The sequence below is a fragment of the Ascaphus truei genome, chromosome 14 (genome assembly GCF_040206685.1).
Source record: "Ascaphus truei isolate aAscTru1 chromosome 14, aAscTru1.hap1, whole genome shotgun sequence".
In the NCBI taxonomy this organism is placed as follows: Eukaryota; Metazoa; Chordata; class Amphibia; order Anura; family Ascaphidae; genus Ascaphus; species Ascaphus truei.
The window spans coordinates 30,238,086-30,264,074 of record NC_134496.1 but is presented as its reverse complement, the minus strand read 5'-3'; the positions used below and the strand labels follow the sequence as shown (position 1 = coordinate 30,264,074).

The following is a 25,989-nucleotide window of genomic DNA, read 5'->3' as shown; positions in this document are numbered from 1 at the left end:
CTTTTTAGTCTGGATTTTGTTCGGAGTAAGGATCGAGTCTCTTGTTAAAGATATAGTTTTATTTCGAGCCTCTTATATATTAGTTTTTTTTATATTTCTTTTCTATAAATGTATTAGTGAGAATATTGGATTGTTCTAAGAAGACATTATTCTCATTACAGTTCCTTTTCAATTGTCTGTACTGGCCGAGGGGAATATTTTCAATCCAGTTTTTTCTGGTGGCAGTTTGACTCTAGTCTTAGAGCTGTGGTGAGCGCATAGGAACAAACAAATAAAGATACATAAATGAGTATAACTTGTAAACTAATCAGTCATAAAACCTTGCACACGGGAAATATCAGGGTGATGTGGAATAAATAAAATAAAGCTGATAACAGCTCTACTCACACGGGCAAGTGTGAGCAAATCCTATCACAGTATCTTTCAGCTCTTTCCTGCAAACCATCCCTGTAACCTCTAGGGTCAGCTTGTGGGGGTAGAGTGATGTCTGAGGGAAGCTGTCACAAGTCAATCCCTCTTTTGTTGCTCAAGAATAAGGGTGACATCCACATATGCTCATATAAAAAGCAATACTTTATTAAACCAAAAAGGTACGTATACAAAACTTGAATGTATTTTTATTAATAGTGTGCGGGAGAAAGGGGTCTCCTGAGCTAGGGTGACCAGTCGTCCCGGTTTTGTCGGGACAGTCCTGGTTTTTCGTGTGCTGTCCCGGTTGCCGGTCTGTCCCGGAAATGTCCCGGGTTATCCTCCATGTTCCCGTTTTTTTTTAATGTGTCGGTGGCGGGGCGCGGGGGCGGCGGGGAGGATTCAGCAGCCCGGCCGGTGCTCCCCCGTCACTCGACACCCCCTTCCTCCAGCTCCCCGTCCCCGGCTCGCTCTCCTTCCCCCCTCGGCTCACTCTCCATCCCCCCAGTGCCGCTCACAGCAGCTCGCGGCACTTCCTGTGCCTGCTGCTAGTGAGCGTGGGCCGTAGGGGATTGGTCAAGGTAGAAGGGGGCTGGCCTTGGCTCCCCCGGCACTCTGGCCCTACCTCTGGCACCAGGCACCCTGGCTCTCCCTCCCTCCGGCACCCGGTCCTCGGCTCGCTCTCCCCCCGGCTCTCCCTCCCTCCGACACCCCGACTCTCCCTCCGGCACCCGGTCCCCGGCTCATCTCCACCCCCCCCCCCCCAGAGCCCGCTCACAGCAACTCACGGCACTTCCTGTGCCTTCTGCTACTGAGCGCGTGCCTGCCGCCGAACCTGCAGCTGCCTAAGGTAGGCAAATGGAGTGAGAGATGGAAGATGTAGGGGGGGGAGAGATGGAAGATGTAGGGGGGGGGAGATCTGGAAGATGCAGGGGGGGAGAGCTGGAAGATGAGGGGGCGGAGAGCTGGAAGATGCAGGGGGGAGAGCTGGAAGATGCAGGGGAGGGAGAGCTGGAAGATGCAGGGGGAGAGCTGGAAGATGCAGGGGGGAGAGCTGGAAGATGCAGGGGGAGAGCTGGAAGATGCAGGGGGTGAAAGCTGGATGATGCAGGAGGGTGGAGAGCTGGAAAATGCGGGGGGGGAGAGATGGAAGATGCAGGGAGGGGGAGCTGGAAGATTCAAGGTGGGAGAGCTGGAAGATGCAGGAGGGTGGAGAGCTGGAAGATGCAGGGGGGAGAGATGGAAGATGCAGGGAGGGGAGAGATGGAAGATGCAGGGGGGGAGATGGAAGATGCAGGGAGGGGGAGAGATGGAAGATGCAGGGGGGGGGGAAGAGATGGAAGATGCAGGGGGGGAGAGATGGAAGATGCATGGGGGTAGAGATGGAAGATGCAGGGGGGAGAGATGGAAGATGCAGGGGGGAGAGATGGGAGATGCAGGGGGGGGAGAGATGGAAGATGCAGGGGGGGAGAGATGGAAGATGCAGGGGGGGAGAGATGGAAGATGCACAGGGGAGAGAAGGAAGATGCAGGAGGGGAGAGATGGAAGATGCAGGGGGGGAGAGATGGAAGATGCAGGGGGGGAAAGATGGAAGATGCAGGGGGGAGAGGGATGGAAGATGCAGGGGGGAGAGATGGAAGATGCAGGGGGGAGAGAAGGGGGGGAGATGGAAGATGCAGGGGGGGTTGATATGAGGGTGATGATGATGATGATGATGATTTTACCTGTGCTGCCCAATTTTTTAAAATATGTATGGGGGGGTCTTTTAAAAACGTATCGGGGCGCCAGGGGTCTTTTTAATATGTATTGGCGGCTGCGGGTATTTTTATTATGTATTGCGGGGTGGGTTTTTTTGGTATGTATTTTGTGGGGGGATTGAGTGAGTGGGGTAATTGACGGAAGGTGGGGGCGAGTGAGAGAAGAGAAGGGGGGAGTGAGTGAGGAAAAGAGGGAGTTAGACTCAGGGGAGATAAATACATGCGAGGCGGGAAGGGAGGAGAGTGAGTGAGACGGAGGGGAGAAATTCATGGGTAAAGGGTGGGAAATAGAGGGGGCTCGTGAGGTGTGAAATTAACCTAAGGCCGCGCTTATAGTGCTGGCGACGCTGACGTCACGCTGCGGTTGCTGGAAAAATCAAATTGAAGTGACTTCCAGCGATTGCGACCAAGCCGTCGCGCCATCCTGTCACTCCAACTATAAGCGCACGGGACGGCGTCAATACATTTGTTTTGACGCGACGTCGCCAGCACTATAAGCGCGGCCTAATATGTGTCAGCCAGATAGGGGTTCTCCAAGATAAATAAATGATTGTTTATTGATATATGTGTTTTGAAACTAGTGTAGATGTACAGAGGATCTCCGGAGCAGAACTGCGTTGGTTTGAGGTCTGGGGACCCCTGCTTCCCGAGATATAGGCCTCGTTATGGGGTGGCGGTATCCCTCTGCTTTGTTTACATCCCACGGTCACGTGATCAGGACATTTAAAAGCAGAGGGATGCTGGCACGCCATAAAGGGGGCCCTGTATCTCGGGAAGCAGGGGGTCCCCGGACCTCAAACCAACGCGGCTGAGCTCCGGAGACCCCCTGCACATCTACACTATGAATAACATTTTACTGTATTTAAAAATATTTTTTTTCCGGTGAGATTTACGCAGAGAGAGTGGCGGATCTCTCTGCTGCAGACAGATCTCGGCAGGGGAGCCCTTCGCGGCAGGGAGGCCATCTCGCCACCGGCAAATCGTCATGTTTGGAAATGTTGCTCTCACAGGTATTCAGGCCTTCCTGTATACCGTGATAGCAACTCACCAAAAACATGGCGAGTTCAAATCCCTGCCGAAAGTGCTTTTTCGCCGCTTACTGCATAGACCCCTTGATCTTTTCATAATATTTATCCTCTAAACCAGCGTTTCCCAAATGGTGGGTCGCGACCCGGCACTGGGCCACGGCACCAAAATTGCAGGGTCGCAGCGAGGCTGGCCGCGCGGTGTCTCCCGTCAACCCCGCTCAAGTTAAAAAAAAAAAGGCAGCGAATCCCCCCGCGGTCCCGCGCGCTTGCGCAGGGCAAGCAGGGTCCGCTCCCTTCCCCCCCCGCTCCCTTCCTCCCCCCCCACTCCGTTCCTCCCCCCCGCTCCCTTCCTCTCCACCGCTCCCAACGTGGGATGGAGGAGGAAGTACCAGCTCCTCTGCGGCCCGCACGTTACATGGGGGAGGGTGGAAGTACAAGCTCCTACTGCGGCCCGCTTCCCCCCGCGGCCAGCTTCCCGAGCTCACCTCCTGTGGCACCCCCTCCCGAGCCCACCTCCCGTGCCCCCAAGCCCACCTCCCGTCCCGGGCAGCAGGGGATATCGGGGGCAGCGTCCGGCGGCAAGGTAAGTCACCCCACGCAGTCACTGCCTCCCACCCAAGTGTCCCTGGCCCCCCACCCACCCAAGTGTCCCTGCCCCCTCCCACCCACCCAAGTGTCCCTGCCCCCCTCTCCCACCCACCCAAGTGTCCCTGCCCCCCCTCCCACCCACCCAAGTTTCCCTGAGACCCAAGTGTCCCTGTCACCCTCCCTCCCACCCACCCAAGTGTCCCTGGCCCCCTCCCACCCACCCAAGTGTCCTTGGCCCCAATGTGTGTCCCTGGCCCCCTCCCTCCCACCCACCCAAGTGTCCATGGCCCCCTAAAGTGTCCCTGGCCCTCTCCCACCCACCCATGTGTCCCTGGCAAACCCCCAAGTGTCCCTGGCCCCCTCCCTCCCACCCACCCAAGTGTCCCTGGCCCCCTCCCTCCCACCCACCCAAGTGTCCCTGGCCCACAAAGCATCCCTGGCCCCCTCCTTAAGTGTCCCTGGCCCCCTCCCTCCCACCCACCCAAGTGTCCTTGCCCCCCTCCCTCCCACCCACCCAAGTGTCCCTGGTCCCCTCCCTGCTTCCCACCCAAGTGTCCCTGGCCCCCTCCCTCCCACCCACCCAAGTGTCCCTGGCCCCCTCCCTCCCACCCACCCAAGTGTCCCTGGTCCCCTCCCTAAAGTGTCCCTGGCCACCTCCCACCCACCCAAGTGTCCGTAGCCAAAGTCCTACCCACCCAAGTGTCCCTGGCCCCCTCCCACCCACCCAAGTGTCCCTGGCCCCCTCCCCCCCACGTGTCCCTGGCCCCCTCCCTCCCACCCACCCAAGTGTCCCTGGCCCCCTCCCTCCCACTCACCCAAGTGTCCCTGGCCCCCTCGCTCCCACCTACCCAAGTGTCCATGGCCCCCTCCCTCTCACCCACCCACATGTCCCTGGCCCCCTCCCTCCCACCCACTCAAGTGTCCCTGGCCCCCTAAAGTGTCCCTGGCCCCCTAACTCCAACCCAAGTGTCCCTGGCCCCCTCCAGAGTGTCCCACCCACCCAAGTGTCCCTGGCCCCCAAGAGTCCCTGGCCCCCTCCCTCCCACCCAAGTGTCCCTGGCCCCCTCCCTCCCACCCACCCAAGTGTCCCTGGCCCCCTCCCTCCCACCCACCGAAGTGTCCCTGACCCCCCCCCCCCCCATCTCCCACCCAAGTGTCCCTGGCCCCCCCTCCAGTCACTCACATCCGTCGTTGCCTGTAATTCACTTTTTGTGTCTGTGTGCATATAGGGGAGAGCGAGTGTGTGTGTATCTGTGTGTATCTGTATCAGTGTGTGTGTGTGTGTCTGTGTGTGAATAAGTGTCTGTGTGTATCAGTATCAGTGTAAGTGTGTGTGTATCAGTGTCAGTGTCTGTGTGTGTGTATCAGTGTTTGTGTGTGTGTGTGTGTGTGTGTGTGTGTGTGTGTGTGTGTGTGTGTGTGTGTGTGTGTGTGTGTGTGTGTGTGTGTGTGTGTGTGTGTGTGTGTGTGTGTGTGTGTGTGTGTGTGTGTGTGTGTGTGTGTGTAGCAGTGTCTCTGTGTGTGTAGCAGTGTCTCTGTGTGTGTAGCAGTGTCTCTGTGTGTGTAGCAGTGTCTCTGTGTGTGTAGCAGTGTCTCTGTGTGTGTAGCAGTATGTGTGTGTGTGTGTAGCAGTGTCTGTGTGGCTGCGTGTGTGTCAGTGGCTGGGTGTGTGTGTCAGTGGCTGTGTGTGTGTGTATCAGTGGCTCTGTCTGTGTATCAGTGTGTGTCAGTGGCTGCGTGTGTCAGTGGCTGTGTGTGTGTGTGTGTGTATCAGTGGCTGTGTATGTGTGTGTATCAGTGGCTGTGTGTGTGTGTGTATCAGTGGCTGTGTGTGTGTGTGTGTGTATGTGTGTGTATATCAGTGGCTGTGTGTGTGTCTGTGCAGGCCCTATAGGCCAGTATAGGCGAAAACATTTTTAGTGGGTCACGAAAAAGAAGTGTCCCTGGCCCCCTAAAGTGTCCCTGGCCCCCTAACTCCAACCCAAGTGTCCCTGTTGCCAACTGCTGAAGCAGGATCCAGGTAGAAGTGAAAAAATAGCAGACTACAGTAAAAATGATACGAATACAAAATCTTTAATCACAAGACATGTAAACAGAGGTAAACCTCCTATGCGTTTTGTAAACCTCTCCTGCCCCCTCACCCCCCCTCTACTCCCCCTCCTCCTCCACCCCTCTCTCTATTCCCCCTCTCTACCCCCTCTCTTCTCCACCCTTTCCACCACACATCACCCCCTCATCTCCATTCCCATCACCCCCCTCATCTCGTCCCCTCCCACCCCAACTCCTCTTCACCCCTCTCTCTCCTCTCCAACACACTTCCCTCTCCTTCCTCCCTCTCCACCCCCATCTTCTCCCTCCCTCTCCTCCCCCCTCTTCTTCCTCCTCTCCGATCCTCCCCCCTCTCCAACCCCTTTTCTCCACCTGACCTTCTCCTCACTCCCCTCCCTTCCCCTCTCCACCCCCTTCTCCTCTCCCCTTCCCCCTCTCCTCCCTTCCCCTCTCCTCACCTATGCACCCCCTCTCCTCTCCTCCCCTCTCATTCCCCCTCTCCTCCCCCCTCCCCCTCTCCTGCCCCTACCTCTCCTCTCTACCCCCCTCCCCAGCTCCTTCACACCCCCTCCCCATCTCCTCCCCCTCTCCACCCCTCCCCTCCTCCCTCACCTGTCCTCCCCCCTCCCCACCTCCGCTCTCGACGCCCCTCTACTCCACCTCTCATTTCCACCCCCACTCCCCACCCTCTCTCCTCCCCCACATCCCCCTCTCCCCCTTCCCCACTACCCACTTTCCTCAACCCTCCCCTCCTTCCTTTCCCCTTCTCCCACCTTTCCTACCCTCATCTCCCCTCCCTCCTCCCCCTCTCCTCCCTCTCCTCTCCCCCTCAGCCACCCTCTTCTCTCCCCCTCTCCTCCCCCTCTTCTCTCCCCTCTCCTCCCCCTCTACTCTCCTCCTCACCCCTCTCCTATCCTACTCTCCACCCCCCTCCCCCATCTCCCCCCTCTCCTGTGCAACAACATGAATATGAATTTTGCTTACAATCTAATTGACTGTCCTGCTTAATGTTCTCTCGAAAATAAATGATTAATGTATAATTAAAATGTACAACTCATACGGTTCCATCATACAGTATAAACAATTATGTCCATTTACAGTGTGTGGGATAGTACCTTTAACAAGTCTTATAGTTATTGGCTAAATAAGATATAGGGGCAAGTCAGACAGTAACTATGCCAGCACTGTAAACCCAGACACTGCATTTCATTGAACACCGACATACAGTATGGGTGACACACTTGTATTAACTGCTCCAAGGTAAGCTGTTCTAATATTACTATGTATATATAATTATGTTGGTCCTGTTTTGTTCTGTAATTATTTTTCTGTTTTTGACATTTTTTAAATCTATTTTCTTGTAATTCAGCAATTACACCCTTCTTACACTTTTTACCACAAGCCAGTACATTTTCACCTCAATACTTTTTAAAAACACATTGTCAGCCTTTTCCACCTTTTCCAAGTGTAAATTTCACAGTATTCTATTAAAAAAAAATAATAATAATCTGATTATTTCTTAATTGATTCCCCCACTTTTGGAACACTTTTATTGCTGACACTTCTGCATGTTTAGTAATATTCAGCAGTGAAGAGGTTAAACATTTTTTCTACTTTAAATGTATTCTTTATTTATTTATTTATTTGTATGCACTTTTTGGTCTTTCTTGATGGGTAATCCCGATTTTCTTTTGGTGTCCCAGGGAAGTGCCCAGCCAGACCGTCCCTTAATCCAGCACTGCTCGTTTGCTTGTTCCCAGGGGCTAAAATAGCACATTATCCCTTTCCTTTTCTAGCAAGGCAGCTTTGAAACATTGGTTACTTCTCCCGCTGGTGCATTGTATATATTCCGCTGCAATGTGCCAGCAAGTGTAATAATGTTGGCCACATCTGTACTGTAGATCAGGGGTGCACGAAGTGGGGGGCGCTAGATTTTCTGGGGGGAGGGCACGGCTGTTACAGAGGACACGTGCTTCCCCGAAAGCATTTAAAATAAATGCTGGGGTTCGCGTGAGGCCTGTGTAACCTCTTAATTAACCTTGGTTCCAACTACGCGTCTCCATGGCAATGGGGTCATGTGACATCCCATTGCCATGGCAACATGACGCCACATGACCCCGCAATGTCATTTGACGCCGGAGCCATGCGGGGGGGGGGGAAAGGGGGGTGCGTGAGCCGAGGGGAGAGGAGAAAGGGGGGCGCATGAAGGTAAGTTAGCGCACGCCTGCTGTAGATTACTGTGCCTGAAAACCTTTCAACTGTATCACAAGGAAGCCACACATACACCTACAGAATAAATAGCATTGTCAGCGAACTTTTTTTTTTAAAAGTATGATTCTTGTGATTGAAAGCTCTACTGTTCAAAAGGGTACTACATTAGTTCATTATTAAAATATAGTTACAGTATTTAGAGAGAGGGAGGGGAGAGAAGGACGGAAGAGGTACATCATTTCATGTACTAAAAAAAATTATTCCAATATTTTTTTAATCCTTCACCTTTAATTTGATCATTTTAATTTTTTGTTAATTATTTCCTGAACATAGCACAGTTTTATTTGTTAAAAATTCAGTATTCTTATATTTCATAGTAAATCACAGCAGATCCGCCCAATTTTTCAGCCAAAAGAATTTATGTTTTATGACTAAACTCAGGTGGCGAGTGGGTGTATGTGGGTTTTTTTTTAATTCATGTAAGCTATTAAAAAACAGTGTCTCTTTTCTGCACCTACTGTATATGGGCTTATTTTTGTAGCTCCGAAGTTGTCCTTGCCAAACCGAATGGTTTGGGCATGTTCAAAAGAAGCAGAATAAAAGGTGGGGGAAAAAAAAACGGTGTTCTCTATTGCAAATCACTTCTTCTAAACCGCAAAAAAAAAAAAAAATTACATAACCAACCGGTTTAACAGCTACAGTAATTTGTCCGGATTGTATTTGCTTAGAGGCAGAACCAGACATGCTGCCGACTCCATCTCCAGCCTGTTTTATGGGTTTGTTCTCATATTTCAGGCCACTCTTTACATGGTGTTAAAAAAAGTGAAGTTTTTAATGTAGTTTGCATACACTATAATAGCAATTGAGGGCAAAAAATGTGCGTTTGAGACTTTTTTTGACAACCCGATCAGATTGACAGACCAAGAGTTAAACCACTTGTAAAAAAAGCCATTTAGACCTAGTTTGGACATGTGATAAGGGCTTACAGAATAGCAAAGCGTCCAATCTGCTTATAAAGGGAACTTTAGAAGCATTTTGTCACACTTTGGAGCTATTAGAATAGGCGCCATAATACGTTTCTCACTTACTGCCTTCTGTGGCAATTCGTTTGCCATTAGTATCCATCAAAACCCCTCACACCACACTTTAATTTCCAGTGTAAAAATACACCCTTCTAACAGCAGCAGCAAGTAATGAGTTAAAAACATTTCATTAAGGTGTAGTCCTACCTTGAACCAAATTAAACTAAGACGAGTGGTCTGCTTAATACTGTAGGTTTAAACGAGATGATTTAAAAAAAGATAATCAAGAGAAATAATGAGCTTAAAAGCAAAGAATTACAAAGGAAAAAAGGAAAAGTGCTATTTTCGAGACATTACTGTAGCAAGAATAGTGAATTTTCAGGCTGCATAAGGAAATCACTGAATCTTGTGACATGAGTCATTATTTCATGTGCTCTCAGGCTGAAACGCGTAAGAGGATTCACTGGCACCCTGTGAGAATAAAACCTTTTCTAGATTCACACATCAGCCTTCATTGATTCATTGCGGCTGTGCGGCGATCATACCCCCCTTGGGAGGATTTCTGCAGCGCTGTCTACGTCGCCTGCACGCTGAGCTGCTGGAGATCACTTGCTGTTCCTGTGGATGAACCGGAAGCCTTGCTGATGCCGCCGGTCAGGTGACCACCCACCGCGCCGGAGCGGACACAGGGTTGGCGGTGAAGAGGAAATTGGCGTTCCACAGTGCTGGGGCGCCACATCTGTCCCAACATTTATGCTACATCAAGCCGAGATCTGCTAGCAGGAGCAGCTACATCATTCCAGAGAGGACAGGCACAGTGTCAACAACCCCAAAGTCAGCCACGTGAGTCTTTTTATCTCAACTCTTTTGGTGCTCGCAGTGAGCCAGTTGCTGGAAGAGATATCACGCACATTATACTTATTCTGTCTGGGGTTGACCGTGCTTATTTCCCATGAATATATTAAACAAATCAGCAGGACTGTACCATTTCTTAGCGCTTGGTGGGTTAATCATTGATTTACCCGTTATATACATTATTTCATGTGATTTATAAGTAGGCAAGCAATGTAACAAAGCAATGGGGAAAGTCATTGGGACAGGGGCGTATTGTTAGAGATAATTGCAGCAGGAAGAGAGAGATGATGTCACTTTATAGATCATTGAGAAGACTTCACCTAGAGAACTGTGTTCAGTTATGGATACTACGGGCCATTTTTACTAAGCTGTCTTCTGCCATAAGAGACTTTCTGGTCCCGGAAGATGCCCATTGGTACATAATGGCGAGAGACTGCTTAGTAAATGTGACCATACTGCATATTCCCAGAAGAATATCAATAAATTAGGGACTATATAAAGAAGGGCTACAAAAATGGTGCATGGTTTAAATCATAAAATGTATAATTACAGACTAAAGAACCTCAATATGTAAAGCTTGGAGGAGAGAAGGCAGAGGGGGGACATGACTGAAACTTTCAAATATATCAACAAAGTAGAGGAGGGAAACATATTTCAGACTAATAGAAGGCAAGAACAAGAGTTTATTCTCTAAAGCTGATGTTTGGAGGCTTAGAGGAAATTAGGAGAAGTAGTTCTTCACAGAAACGGTGATGGATTTGTTGACTAGCCTCCCAACAGAGGTGGTAGGAGCTAATACAGTAAGGATGGTATTACAGATGTATAAAGACTTACTGTAGTGCTCAAGAGATAGCGCTGCTGGGATGTCGCTGCAGGGGGTCTATGCTGCTGGATCGGACTCCTCCACAGTGATAATCCTCCAGTCCGGGGCAAGCCTTGGGACCGCGACTTGCCCGAGTCCCGAAGACTATAAGGCTTTCTTTTCTGTAGGGCATCTAAAATATACAAACAAGGGATGTAATACAGTGTAGGGAGATAGGAAAATTAGAAAACAAGCTGTGCAATGTGGTTCTTGTTTGTCCTGTTTACGTTGATGGGACCCAGAATAAAGCCCCTAGAGACTGAAACATTGTCTTATGTAAAAAGAATATATATTTTTGATCAAATATTCAACTTGGATTGCCTGGAGAATCATCAACATTTATCTATGTCTCCTGGCAGCAAAACTAGAAAGAACCAGATATATCACAGAAATGGTATCCCATTGGTTTTAGTCTTAGATAAATCTCGTGCTGTTTTTGTCCAGTGTGGCCACTCACTCCCAGAGAAGCATTATAATCCTGTGCCTATAAGCTTCAATGCCTTCAGTGCACTAGTTTTGCTCCAAAATTGCCTTGACTCTAATAATAATAATAATAATTGTTTGTTCTTGTATAGAATACGAAACCACTAATAATAGCATGTTCTTATATAGCGCTGCTAGTTTTTACGTAGCGCTTTACAGAGACATTTTGCAGACACAGTCCCTGCCCTATGGAGCTTACAATCTATATTTTTGCTGCCGGAGGCACAGGGAGATAAAGTGACTTGCCCAAGGTCAGAAGGAGCCAACACCAGGAATTGAACCAGTTACTTCAAACTCAGTGAAGATATGGAGTCAGTATAAAAGACAATAAAGTATACAGAAAATATTGTGAAATCACTGGAAACGGGATTAACCCCAAAACATATAAGTAATAGATACCAAAATGGAGTGACACTACATACATTTTATGTAGTGTCACTCCCCATTGGTGTCTATTACTTATGAACAAACACAAAGAGAACAGAAGCCCACTGGAGAGCACTCAAACATATACATAAATCACAGCAGACGTGAAATGGAAAGGTATGTATGTGAGGTGAGGAGTGAATGAATTAAAATAATTTAATGGGAGTAAGTACTCAACTAAAATGGGTAGAACACTAGACATCCAGAATATATTAGACTCAATAATGAGCCACAAAAGCGCAGCGAAATAAAAAACACCGGATAATGGGCGTGAAGTGTAGGCTACCACCCCTGATTATATATATAAGTTGCAGCCTGGTAAGTATATATACCGAGGTGGCCTATGTCTGCTAAATATAACACAGATACAACCACTCTGGGGTAGCTGTGGCAGATAGAGAAAGGTAGGAGTGCTCTCATTCAAGTAGGTGTGAATGAGTCTGCCTATCCACGTAGTCATATAGTGATAAGACAGATCACAGTAGTACACAGGTAGTGTCCACTTACACCTTGATAGGTAATAACAGAGCAAGTTATTAACTATGTGATGGTTGAGAAAAGCGTAAATAAAAAACAGTCTGAGGTTATTTTGAAACAGAATAACACGTGAAGTTATTCAAGTCAAGTGCACAACGGAGACAGCTTTTGGAAAAAAAACTCTCTAACAGTTCCCACGTTATGCCATATATTTATACCCTAAAACCTAAAGCCCCACCCCTTTATGGGGGGGCTTGCATGTCACTAATATTACCTCATTTTGTAATACATAACAATACTAAAGCTGATGTCATTTTGTAATACGTAATAATTCTGGATAACTGTCTGTAAGCTAAAAATCAATATGGGGTTAAATGTGATTCAGTTCTGCCACTTGGCACATTGTATGAGAAACAGTTTATCTTAGACTACTAACGAGGCTCTCTCATAAAATCTGGCCTGTTTACACTTTCAATTTGGAAGCTGATTGGATGAGGAACGATCAATAAAGTCTGCTAGGAGCGAAAACATTCCATGTCTGTTTCACACAGATTTCTTCACATAGAAAGTCACAAAGACAAGACAAGATGGCGGATTCAAACAAAATGGCTTCATCCTAATGCTGTTATGTCAGACCCCCTAATGTCTCAACTTGGTCAGTCCCTCCTCTGATTCTTTAAAATATTGTTTTTTGAGAATTATTGGCATGATTTTAGTCCAGAAACACATTGGGAGGCACAGGGGTGCTCCATCATCTCATAATGCTGCTTGAGGGTATAGGACAGTGCACGAGGGTGCCTGCCAAATGTAGTCATAGTCTCATATGGCGTTGCGGCCAACTTCTTTTCTAGAGTTAGAACACTGTACTTGGCATCTTTTTTCTTCAAGGGACTGCTGTAAATTGGTACTGCAAACAATGGCATTATGTCTGCAGAGGGGGTTGCATATTTGTGGATCATGCCTTTGACAAACGTAACACAAACATAGATGACAACGAGTATCACAATCACGCTCATTACCGCATTCAAAAATTTCGCTCCTAGTGATCCTACCAATCCACCCAGCCCCAAAGGGTTCCAGTCTGTGTCACTTTCCTTCCTAAGTCTTTCTTGAATTTCTTCTATCTTATCTAACTCATGTTGTACCTTGCCACTCTGATCTTGGATTAAAACACAACATTGTTCTTTAATTAGGGCACATAAACCTCCTTTTGATGCTAAAATGTAATCTAAAGCCATTCTGTTTTGTAAGGCTATCAGCCTGGTCTGATAGAAAAAACAAATAAGTGCGCACTAAAATATATACTTAATACAAAGTGTTAATTGTGATGTCAATTTAAATAAAAAAAACACACCCCACCATGTGGAAAAGGTAAATAAATATATACCAATGTAGATGAGCGTCTGCTGCTGTGTAAATGGTAGCCCAAGACCCTAGAATCTAGTAACAAAAAAAACAAACAAAGCGCACAACACTCATCGTGAAAAATGTAATAAACTATGTTTATATATAAGGTGTTTCAAGGTAAATTAATCAAGCATAGAGCCACAGAGTGGCAGTTACCAGCGTCTGCAACCAGGAACCACCAGAGCTTCACTCTCCTTTCCAGCTACAGTTAGGTGAAATGCCAGATAATTGATGACTCTGCCACAGTCTCAATGTCCTGTAAATAGCATCCACTAAGCGCATTGACGCTATTTACAGGACATTGAGACTGTGGCAGAGTCATCAATTATATGGCATTTCACCTACCTGTAGCTGGAAAGGAGAGTGAAGCTCTGGTGGTTCCTGGTTGCAGACGCTGGTAACTGCCACTCTGTGGCTCTATGCTTGATTAATTTACCTTGATGTACGCATAACCTTGAAACACCTTATATATAAACATAGTTTATTACATTTTTTCACGATGAGTGTTGTGCGCTTTGTTTCTTTTTTTTTGTTAAGCCTGGTCTGAACCTGTTCTTGGATTAGTGATGCAATAGCTGTAGTGGTGTAATTGAGGACATCATCTAACACATCTGTTAATGTATTAAGCCTGTCATATAGTAACCCAACTCCTACATTTAGAACTAAACTAACCCAAAATTGTTCTTTCCATAAACTACTTTTCAGCCCTGAAATATTTGGTGTTTTACTCTTGTTTCTGGTTGTTGGAGGCACTTGACCCATAAATGATTGCTGTTGCTAGTGTAAAAATGGATACAAAAAATGCAAAAAACGTATTTTAGGCAAGTGACCGTTCTGCTGCTAGCTAAAGAAAAATGGCATCTATCTCTACCATCATATATTTTGAGAATTAGCACAACATTCTATTACTGAGACTTTGTGATGTTTGTGGGTGAGATGGTGAATTAGTGTAGTGTTACCTTGGCCATGGTGATAGATATCTGCGATGTATAAGGAACACAGGCAGATGAGTATTGCTGACAAGGCTCTGTAGGGCATCATCATGACAATCCTGTCATCTCTCTGTGGGTTATACCTTCGCAGACCCAATGGTGCATACATCTTAAAATTCTAACTTATACACACTATAAAAGAATAAAAATATTGAGTCTTTGAAAAAATGAAATGTTCTGAGTCTTTGAAAAAATGAAATGTTCCTGATAAGATCAAGCCTCTGCCTGGTATCTTATTTTCCTCGTTGGTTAACGGTCAAAGTTTATGTCTCGTCAAAACGTTAACTTGATGCGGCTGTGCTTTAGATGACTTTGGTCTTTGGTGGAGCTGGAATGAGTTTTATGTGAGCCACGTGGATCCAGGAAGAAATCTCTGACACTTTAATTGCTGTATTGGTGGTTAGTATGGGCCTTTTCATCTGGGATGAAGAGCATGCTTGTTTAGCAACTACTTGACCTTTAACTCCGTCTCGCGTAGGTGCACTTTTATCATACCTTATGCCTAGAGAGACTCAAAAAATATATTGTATTGTATGTCTTTATTTATATAGTGGCATACAATATTTATTAATTGTTTTATTACCAATAGATGGTCCTTAATTTGTTTCTTTGAACTACTGATAGTCATAAGTCATCCCATAAGTGTCTCATAGGGAGATAATTTAAACCTAGGAATAAATTCTTGTATCAATGTGTTTACTACTGTCTTAACATCCGCATATAGACAGAGGTATCTCCTATTAATGCTCCTCACATTTAAAACTAAGCAGCTAAGACTTTGGGCCTCATCCATTGTCAAACCAATTGCTTCCATAATCAACTCTATCCTTTCTGCAGGCCATATCCCTAAGACCTGGAAAACTACTAGAGCTGTCCCAATCTTCAAAAGTGGGGACAAAAACACTGTCTCAAACTACAGACCAATCTCTCTTCTCCCCATGCACACTTGCTCTCATTCATGCCTCACTGTCATCTCCTCCGATGCAAATGGTATCAACCTTTTCATTAAATACTAACTAACCTTAAAACTTTCCCCACAAATTAAGCATCCCAATAGCCTGCACTCATGGCTATTATCCCACACACAGTCACTCCTACCACCCATTGTGGCCAAGCACTGCCATCTACAGCACTTATTCCATCACCTGCTATCTCTGTAAATTTCCCTTAAACCTTAGATTGTAAGCTCTTCAGGGCAGGGATTTCCTTTCCTATTGTTTGATTTTGCTGCACTTACTATTCTATTATAATTCCCTCTACTGTATTCTTTGTGAAGTGCTGAGTACATTTTTGACGCTATATATAAATAAAGTCATACACTACAATACTACCCAAAGTCATGGAAAAAATGTGTTTACTCCCAATTAAACAATTACTATACTAAGACAAATGCCCCTAGGCAATTCCAGTCTGGCCTCCACCCCAAACACTCCATTGTAACTATTCTGCCAAAAATGTGAAATGCCTTGCATATAATGTATACCCTGCTCGCTTATGTAACTGTATTTGCAACTATGTATCACCTATCCTTTAACTCTATACCTAGAACATATCCAAAAATGAGAGGTGACTCCTAATGCACCACTTCCTGGCAAAACATTCTACAAATAAAATAAATAAATTAGCAACTAGGATGTTGTTTGCTTAATCAGCAGAATTAGAAATATATATTATACAGTGATTTTAACAGTAACTACTGCTTATAATAAAATAGAACACTTATGGAAAAATAAATGGTTAGAAGTTATACAATACATCACATATTCAGTTAATAGTCAAATGCTTTTGTAGAGGACTTCACACTAATTTTTGTAATATAATCTCTTTGCACAGTGCCGAACACACTGACAGCGTTATTTTTTTAAAGACACTCAGAGAAAAATTTCAGAGCTTGTTTATCTTGGGCAATTTGCCAGCCCGGGCGTTTCGCCAAAAAGACCTTGAGAGTGCCGAGCAGATAACAAAACAGCTTCTCAGTCTTCTAAATATGAATTACTGAATTGAAACTTCAGCTCAAAGTTAAAAATGGAGCTCTCTCCACAACAATAAAAACAAAAAATGTATGGCCTCTCTAAAAATAAAATATGGCCTCTAAAAAATAAAAATATGGCCTCTCAAAAATAAAAACATGGCCTCTTAAAAATAAAAATATGGCCTCTTAGAAATAAAAATATGACAATTAAATAAACTGAGGTTAGATCAACTTATGAACACACCATATATAATTAAAACAATACGTGCAAGCTTAAAATCTCTTTGCAACATATCCTAATCCTATAGAAATGCAATTGACGTGTTTTTACTGGTTTACACACAATACAGAAACCACAATACAGACCCACAAATGTAACGATGCGTGGAACACGCCCCCTGCGGCGTGTCCCTTTCTTACCTGTTTACTTCTGATCGCCGCCCCCTAGCTGCGAGTCAAGATCCTGTGACTTTAAGGATTCTGAAGCAAGCAACGCCATCTTGCTTTCTGGCAAACCCTGCCCTCTTCCTCCTGACAGGGAGTAAGCCTCTCTTTGACTTTCTCTCTGCTATTAGTCTTTTGCTGCCTGCCCTGGTGCCTGCTGGTACTCATCGCATACTGTTCCTGTCTGGACCTCCTTGGGACCTTTACTTATCTCCTGCGGATTCCGGAAGACTGGGGCAGTCACACTTATACTACTGAGGTTAGTTTACCGTCGGGTAGTGTAGGTACCTGCTTAGTAGGGTTCACCTTGACGTGGTAGCAGGCTTATAATTCCTTGGCCAATGGATTAGACTAAGAACCCTTATGTTATGTTTAGTTTCGCTGCACCTTGCTGTTTCTGTCACTATGCCTTTAAGAAGTCTTGACGTTCTCCAAGAAGCAATCCTTCTCTGGATGTTACCTTGTGTTCTGAACTCCATGCCCATGTTTCTGGTTTCCGTTTCCAGACTCCCGTGCTGAAGCGTTGGCTTCCCAGCAACCCCCGTGTTGGTGCCTGAGAACGCGCGCACTCCCGCTCTGCTGTCAGAGCATGCGCGCACATGCAGCTGGATCACTCGTGTCTCTGAGTAGGCACCGCACCTCTGGACGTGTCGCGCATTTTCATGCGAGCGGCGCGGTCACGTGACTACGTGCGCCGATCCCAAGCTGCGCGGCAACTTACTCCCTTCGTATCCCCTGCGGCCTCCCCACCTCGCTAACGGGTCCTTCCCCTTTTCCCTGCGCTTGTGAGGAGAGCACAAGTGTGACAACAAAGAACAGAGATACAAACTTCTCTCCTACACAGCGAATCAACTTCTCATAAATAACCTGCTTTTAAAACTTTTTTTTTTTTTTTATGCTCCGGAGCTTTTGAGTTTTGAGTTAACTTTTCGTATCTTTTGCACATTCCTTTGGAGAAAAAGGGGGGTTTGGCGCGGTCTGTGCTGCTGTTATTCTGATTCTCTTTCTAGTTGCCATTAGAACAGAAGGAAAAATAATATTTTCTGGTTTAAAAGACCTATTCGTGTGGCCAGTAGGAACAAACCTTTTAAATTCCATTATTTTTCTTCTACTCTCTCTCTTAGGGCTGATCTGCAATTACTGGCAACATGTCCTACTTTTTTACACTTATAACACTTTCTGTCACTTCCAAACACTTTCTGTCCCTTCCAAACAATATACACACAGTCTCTAATTGTATCCCAATTTCTGCATATATAACGGGTTTCCCCCCCCCCCAATCGCAGATTATACTGTGGGTGCGGAGAAACATACCATGTTGCCATTGGTGTGGTGCTCACAGGAGGGCTGAGCTTCCGCCACGGGGAACCTGGGGCAATTATAACACTATGGGTAACCACTTACTCGGTGCAGCGCCTCCACCTGCTATGACTCCCACCATAGGGGGAGTGATTCCTCGCAGGACACATACAAACAATGTATAATAACTAGTGACTTTTTCTGAACATGCAAGACAACATATCATGGCAATACCATAATAACCTGTGTCCCTCTCTAGAGGAGACACTTACTGCGTTGCGCAGGACGCTTCCCCAACACCAAGTGATCCCACCCAGTGTCCCGAGAATCCCCACCCAATGTCCCGCACTCTTGGAGAGAACGTGGGTGACTGCGCAGTCACTATTAAACTAAGGGCCCGTTGGTGCACTTGTTGACTTAATAGTACCTGCCCGAGCACTCCCGTGCTCGGATCTCCTACTGGCTTCACAAAGGTTCCGGCGACCGAAGAACACCGGAACCACCTCCAGGACGATCCCACCCAGAGGACTGCTGCAGCCGCAATGATGAACTGCGCCCACCTCGATGCCCGGAGGCGCAGCGCCCGCTGAGTCCCTAACTGACTCTTTTAACTACAGGGACAATACTGTACTATAGGCCGTCCCTACAGCACAGCAACCTTGATGGCTTAGGGGAAACTCCTATGGGCCTACAGGGGTTACTAGCCTGCCTCATTCCCCTAACTCTTGCCAGTACTGACTAACTAAGAACTAACACTCGCAGCCACGCACTGCAACCTTCGGAACGCGTACAGCAAACTTGCTGCACGCTAACACTATGCCTTCTTGTCAGGCCTCACAGCACGGCCAGCCGTGACCCTGACAAGACAGCACTCACACGCACTAAGGGCAGCGTCCCTATCTTGGGCCGTCCCTCAGCACTTACCCACTAACCTGGTGGGGAGTTGGGGCCTTACTTGGGATGTGGGGGACCTTACTCGATGCAGGAGCTGCACTTGCTCTCTGCACCCTTCCTTCCCTCACAGCTCCCCAGCTCCAACTGCCGTTCACAGCGCGCGAAATGTATCTTATTCTGGCAGTCTGGGAAATCCTAAGCCCTATTGGCTCCCTGGTGTCACGTGGGGCGCACAGAGGCTCATGGGACCCGTAGTCCCTGCTCAGAGCCTTCACTGGTAGGCTAGGGTTTCGCGTTCTCTCTGGTCTCTGTCCTGCGCATGCGCGACCTCTCTGGGGCTCTCCTGGCGCCTGGCTATCCCTGCGCATGCGCGAGCTGTTGCACAATGGCGGAGCCCTGTACCCCGAGCCGCCGGGGCCTCGGCAACGCGATTGCAGCCCTAACAACGGGCCGCTCGCGTCCCCAGCAACCGGCCGCATCAGGGAACAGCGTGCGACTCCCCGCTCCGGCTCCCACCCTTGGAAGTAGCCGTCGGGCCCGGCGCTGGCTCCGACGGCACCCGCGACCGCACTGCTCCAAGGGAGGGGGGTTTCAAGGAGCTGCGGGAGCTCCAGGCTACACATATAAACCTTTCATAAAAATAACCCTCAACATCATCATATATCTTAATTATCTATCGGCAAATTCACTTGCTATTTCTTTCCTATTCACTTTCTTTTTCACTTGTTATTATATTAACTTCTGTCCTGGCAATGGTAAAAATAAGCAACGGGACCCTCCTGTCCCTCAACAGAATTCTTTTGACCCATATTAACGTAAAGTATGTTTCCCTGTGGGATTCAAAAACACACGAGGCGGCGCTCTCTGAGCTTATCAATCCCACAGAAAAAGATCCCTCTTTCATTTAAACATCTGCGCAATTAGTTGATAATAGTACAAACAGTGCCATTCACTGGCCAACGAAATATATTTATATTGTCTCTTTTCGTTCTCTGTATTCATTCTTTATTATTTTCGTCTGCAGACACACAATCCTTTGAGAATTTTTGGTTTCCCATTATTCCCCTGTTACAGAAATCAAATTTAATTGACCTGTACAATACTTCTACGGCTACAGAAATCAAATGTAATTGACCTGTACAATACTTCTTCGGCTACAATAATCAATGTTAATTGACAATGTACAATACTTCGGCTACAGCAATCAACTGTTAATTGACCTGTACAATTTAGTGTTACAGTAATCAGCGCAAGCTGATTACGTACAACTCTTTTGGCATGTTATTGTTCTGAATAGTGTAAATATGCAGATAAGGACCTGTCACAAGACTGTTCCCCAATCACATTTTCTCACCATAACTATACCAAAGAAAAACTTGAATCACTTCAGCGGGTCCAACCCAGTCCTGATAAACCTTATACTTTTATAACATGGATACAGATAAGACTTTCTAACCAGATATCCATGCACTCACTTGGTATGTAAATGACAAAACAGAGCAAATGTACAATCAGGGACCCGTCCTGTTCAGACAAGAAAAATATTTATCACAACCCAGGACGGTCTGAAAACAATCCCTTTATGCATACAAACACTCACCTTCATCACCAAAACACCAAAACTTTTAACGGGACTCTTACCTTAGCCCCTAACAACTCTTAACACTCTTACACTTTAAAATGAATACAGGAACAGAGAATAATAAATTCACGTGAAACTGCTAGGGATTCTAACTTGTCACATCAGATAAGACACCGTTCAAAAATCAGCTCCAAGCATCACTCAAAACAATTTAATCAGGCTGTTTGTCTAAAAATGCAGGTAGCCTTACCTTGATTCATATGTGAGCGCTCAGGTTTGAGTGATGGACGAGTGATTCATCCGGGTGCTCGATTCCGATGATATTGAGTCCCTATTCGGAATGCGCCATCTGAGAAAAGCGTAAATAAAAAAACACAGTCTGAGGTTATTTTGAAACAGAATAACATGTGAATTTATGCAAGTCAAGTGCACAATGGAGACAGCTTTTGAAAAAAAAACTCTCTAACAGATAACACGTTATGCCATATATTTATACCCTAAAACCTAAAGATCCACCCCTTTATGGGGTGGCTTGCACGTCACTAATATTACCTCATTTTGTAATACATAACAATACTAAAGCTGATGTCATTATGTAATACATAATAATACTGGATAACTGTCTGTAAGCAAAAATCATTATGGGGTTAAATGTGATGTCAGTTCTGCCACTTGGCACATTGTATGAGAAACAGTTTATCTTAGACTACTAACGAGGCTTTCTCATAATATCTGGCCTGTTTACACTTTCAATTTGGAAGCTGATTGGATGAGGAACGATCAATAAAGTCAACTAGGAGCGAAAACATTCCATGTCTGTTTCACACAGATTTCTTCACATAGAAAGTCACAAAGACAAGACAAGATGGCGGATTCAAACAAAATGACTTCATCCTAATGCTGTTATGTCAGACCCCTAAAGTCTCAACTTCGTCAGTGTTGTAGTAAATAGGACAAGGTACAAGGTTGGCATGTACTCACTCAGATGAGTATAAGTGAGTCAGTATACCCAGTATTTAAGGCAATCCAAACAATCACTGGCAGTGACGTCATCACATCAAAGGGGCGGGACTAACGCTCGTGATCGGAGCGCGACCGCCTCACACTAGCTCCCTACACGGAGCTTTGTATATGCATTGAGCTAGCCCTATTTCTACCCTAGCAGCACCCGTGGCAAACTTTAAAGCACCCAGCACCAACAAGTAGGTGTACAGCTACTAAGTGCTACCATAGGGTCTGCTAATCTATTTTTACCGGATATTTGTTTTGTTTTTACCTACCGAGGTGTAAGTAGACACTACTTGTGTACTACTGTTCTCTATTCATTTATCGCGGCAACAGTCACCTTCTGTGTTTGTAACAGACACCCCCATTCAGGGGTGTCCCTACACCAGTGTTATACTCTGTGTGGGCTATTTTGTTACACTGTTGAGACTGTGTTATTTTGACAGCTAATTATACTGACACTTGCAGTGATTATCTGTTTGGATTGCCTTAAATACTGGGTATACTGACTCACTTATACTCATCTAAGTGAGTACATGCCTACCTTGTACCTTGTCCTATTTAATACAACCATCACAGAGTTAGTAACTTGCTCTGTTATTACCTATCAAGGTGTAAGTGGATACTACCTGTATACTACTGTTATCTGTCTTATCACTATATGACTACATGGATAGGCTGACTCATTCACACCTACTTGAATGAGAGCACTCCTACCTTTCTCTATCTGCCACAGCTACCCCAGAGTGGTTGTATCTGTGTTATATTTAGCAGACATAGGCCATCTCGGTATATATACTTACCATGCTGCACCCTATATATATAATCAAGGGTGTAGCCCATTATACGGTATATTTTATTTCGCTGCACTTTTGTGGCTCATTTTAGTGGAGTACTTACAGTACTTCCATTAAAGTATTTGAATTCATTCACTCCTCACCTCACATACATACCTTTCCATATATATATATATATATATATATATATATATATATATATATATATATATATATATATTTATTTATTTATTTAGTGTGGGTCTGGTGTGTGCATTTTTTATTATTGTGGGTAGTGGGGGTGGGTGAAGGGTGTATTAGCCCCAACGGTGGTTGTTTAAGGCTTGCGTGTGGGTAGCGGGAGGCCTTAACCCCTTCATGACCGTAGTGGTATTAACCGCTACGGTCGTGAAGGGGTTAAGTGCACCCGCAACCCCCCCGCAAGCCCTAAACAAACAACAAGGTCCAAATACCGCCTTCACCCACCCCCGCTACCAACAATAAACCTGGCACGGCTCTTTAACCCCTTCATTGCCTTAGCGGTTAGCCGCTAAGGTAATGAAGTGGGCTTTAAATGCATTTTTCCTGCCTCGGATGCATGCCGGGGGGGTCCGGTGCTGATATTAATGGTATCAGCTCCGGAGACCCCGGCATCAATCCCAGCCAGGAAAAAGGCCTGAATTTTTTCTAAGTGCCGATCCGCCACTCATACGCTGCCTCTGAGCAGCAACTTGCCATCTTTTTTTTGCGTGGCTGATCCACCAGCAAAACGGTATTCTAGAGAGGCGAATAGCTCCGCTTAGCTACTCGCCTCTACTAGAATACAGGGTGGCGGAAAAAGTTGGATTTTTAGGCGGGAAGTGCTTTCTCGCCCGCCACCGGCGGAAAAAAAAAACCGCCAGCCAAACTGGCGGTTTTTTTGAATCTCGCCACTTTCTGGCCCCTTTCTGAATACGGATAGGCTTTTTAGGTGGGAAAGTGGCGAGAAGTGCCTTTCCGCCGCTTATTGCATGTGTTTGTTCATTAATTCCACCCCAGATAGAAGCACCACATTACTACAGAGGCGGCACATTTTATTTGAGTGCGGCTAGCTCCGCAAGCCGGGGGATGCCCCGGCATGCTAGCCGCACTCCCTCGGCGTGCCGCGCGTCATCGACGCGCAGTCACGCGTCATCGGGTGCCTGCGCCCCCTGCACGCGCGTCCTGGGCTCCCCGAGGGAGCCCTGGTGTCCCGCGATGTGGGGGACGGCGGCAGGGGTTTCCGGGGGACCCGGCGGACCCGGCGAGCGAAGGGAGAAAGCCCCGATCGGAGGGCGCTCCTCCGCGGCTTTGGCGCGCGCCAGTCACATCCCGGCGCGCGCCTGGTTACTGCTGCGGCCGAGACCGGGCAAATGCTCAAATAAACTCGGCCGCAGCAGTATATACTTTAGCAATAGTGAGGGTTCCCCTCCCCCTCTCCCACCCCCTCCCCCTCTCCCACCCCCTCCCCCTCTCCCACCCCCTCCCCCTCTCCCACCCCCTCCCCCTCTCCCTTGAGTTCGTGTCTATTACTTATACCTGTATGTTTTGGGTTAATCTCCTGTTTACAGTGATTTCACCATATTATCTGTACACTTTATTGTCTTTTATACTGAGACCTATCCTGGGCATTTTGCGCTGACCACAACTCCATATCTACACTGCTTTATGAAGATTCAGGGATGATCTTCTCCTGGTCAAGCGGCAACACTGTTTAAGGGCCAGTATTAATCATTTTACTGTTCACTTTCTGGTCCAATATTCTATATGTTCAAATTATTTATTTGATTGTTTTCTGGTGGTTCCATGTTACACCCATATTCAGGGAGCACCCCAGTTACCTTGTATCACTTCAAACGCAGTGCCAGTCTTTACTCACTGAGCTGCTCCATCTCCCATGTCTCTTTACTGTCTATATTTGTTCAAAAGAAGACTTGTATGTATACCACTTTCCCATTGTTCTCTTTTGCAGATTGATCACAAGATTTTGCAACCATGGCAAAAAAAAAAATATGTGCCTTCCTCGTGGTCTTATCAGCCATTGGCTTCATCTATAGATTCAACTACAAGCACAGCGGCATTTTTTGCAAACCTCTCTTCTCTATAGAAACCATAAGCTCCAAGGTCATTAGTCCAGAGGACGTTCTGAGAAATGGAAATGGGATCATATTTATAGAGACCACTAACAGAATGGAGCCCCGTCCCCTGGCATTATGTGCCATTGAGTCAGCAGCCCGTGTGTACCATGACAGGCCTGTGGTTTTTTTCATGAAAGGTTTGACCAACATATACGCGGAAGACGATATGAACAGAACACGGAAGAGTTTCCCAACACTCTCATCTTTTGATAATCTCTACTTCTTCCCTCTGAGAATGGAGGAGGTGTTTAAGGATACACCTCTACTCCCCTGGTTTATGAAGGTAATGTCATTTGGACTTTATTACTTGTTAATAGAGATGAGTGAGATATTTGTGCATAATCATGGCACAAATTTCCAAATCATGAAAAGCCGACATGGAGTGATTTACATGATACAAACTAGATTATTAGCTTTTTCAAATTCGCTCTAAATTATTTCAGATAAAGAGGGAACAAGTCTCACTTTGGGGCATATTAACAAAGTGGGGCTAACCAATAAGACACGTTACAGATCTATTAAGGTGTCTTATGGCCTAGCACTGCTTACTATAATAGTAAATATGGTCCTGTATGTAGTTTAGATTTAGATTTATGTTTAGATTTACTTTCTGAATGGTTGCTCAACAAAAATTAATAGATAGTAAGGTGTCCTTAGGCTCCAGATGGTGTTTTATGGTATAGCCACGCTTAGTAAATATGGGCTTGAAAATCAATAATATTAACAAAGCAAGACCTCCCAAGTGATGGGCTTCATGATTTCCCTCTATATGATGCAATGTTCAGTGTTCTGTATATACTGGCTATTCCATTGATACTTTCTGTGATGTCATTTATGGCTCTGCCTATGAGAGCGACCATTTGGTAACAGCAGGAAAGGGAGGGGGAGGGGGAGGTTCTGGCTGGCACATTTTAGCCCAGGGGGCAAGCACAACCAACTGACCCAGGAACCTGGTGGTCAACACACCATACACAGATGCATGTTACATGCACCCTACAAAGGTAATCTCCATACAGTTCATACTGTATGTAAACACACAATATACAAACAAACCAGATTTACACATACAGGTACACTGTATACAGATACGTATTTAATTTGTGAAGTTGGATGTACAGTACAGAGCACTAGAGCTTTTTGTCTTTTGTTCTATACATGAGGTCACAATCGTTCTATACATGAAGTCACATGGACTTCCAAACCAAAAAGGTGTTTAATGAGCCACAAGATCTTATGGATCATTAAACACCTTCTTGATGTGGAAGTCCGTGTGCCTGTATTTCTCTCATACCTACT

At 46.1% G+C, this 25,989-nt stretch overlaps 1 protein-coding gene across 1 annotated transcript in view; it reads left to right on the top strand.

Annotated features, from left to right (window-relative positions):
- Positions 1-7,026: 7,026 nt before the first annotated feature.
- Positions 7,027-25,989, top strand: part of LOC142465888 (alpha-1,4-N-acetylglucosaminyltransferase-like) — a 48,147-nt gene continuing 29,184 nt past the window's right edge. The window contains exons 1-3 of the mRNA XM_075570297.1: positions 7,027-7,090; positions 9,504-9,906; positions 24,528-24,976. Of these exons, the coding sequence (XP_075426412.1) occupies positions 24,551-24,976 (426 nt within the window). The 5' untranslated portion in view covers positions 7,027-7,090; positions 9,504-9,906; positions 24,528-24,550. The remainder of the gene's footprint in view (positions 7,091-9,503; positions 9,907-24,527; positions 24,977-25,989) is intronic.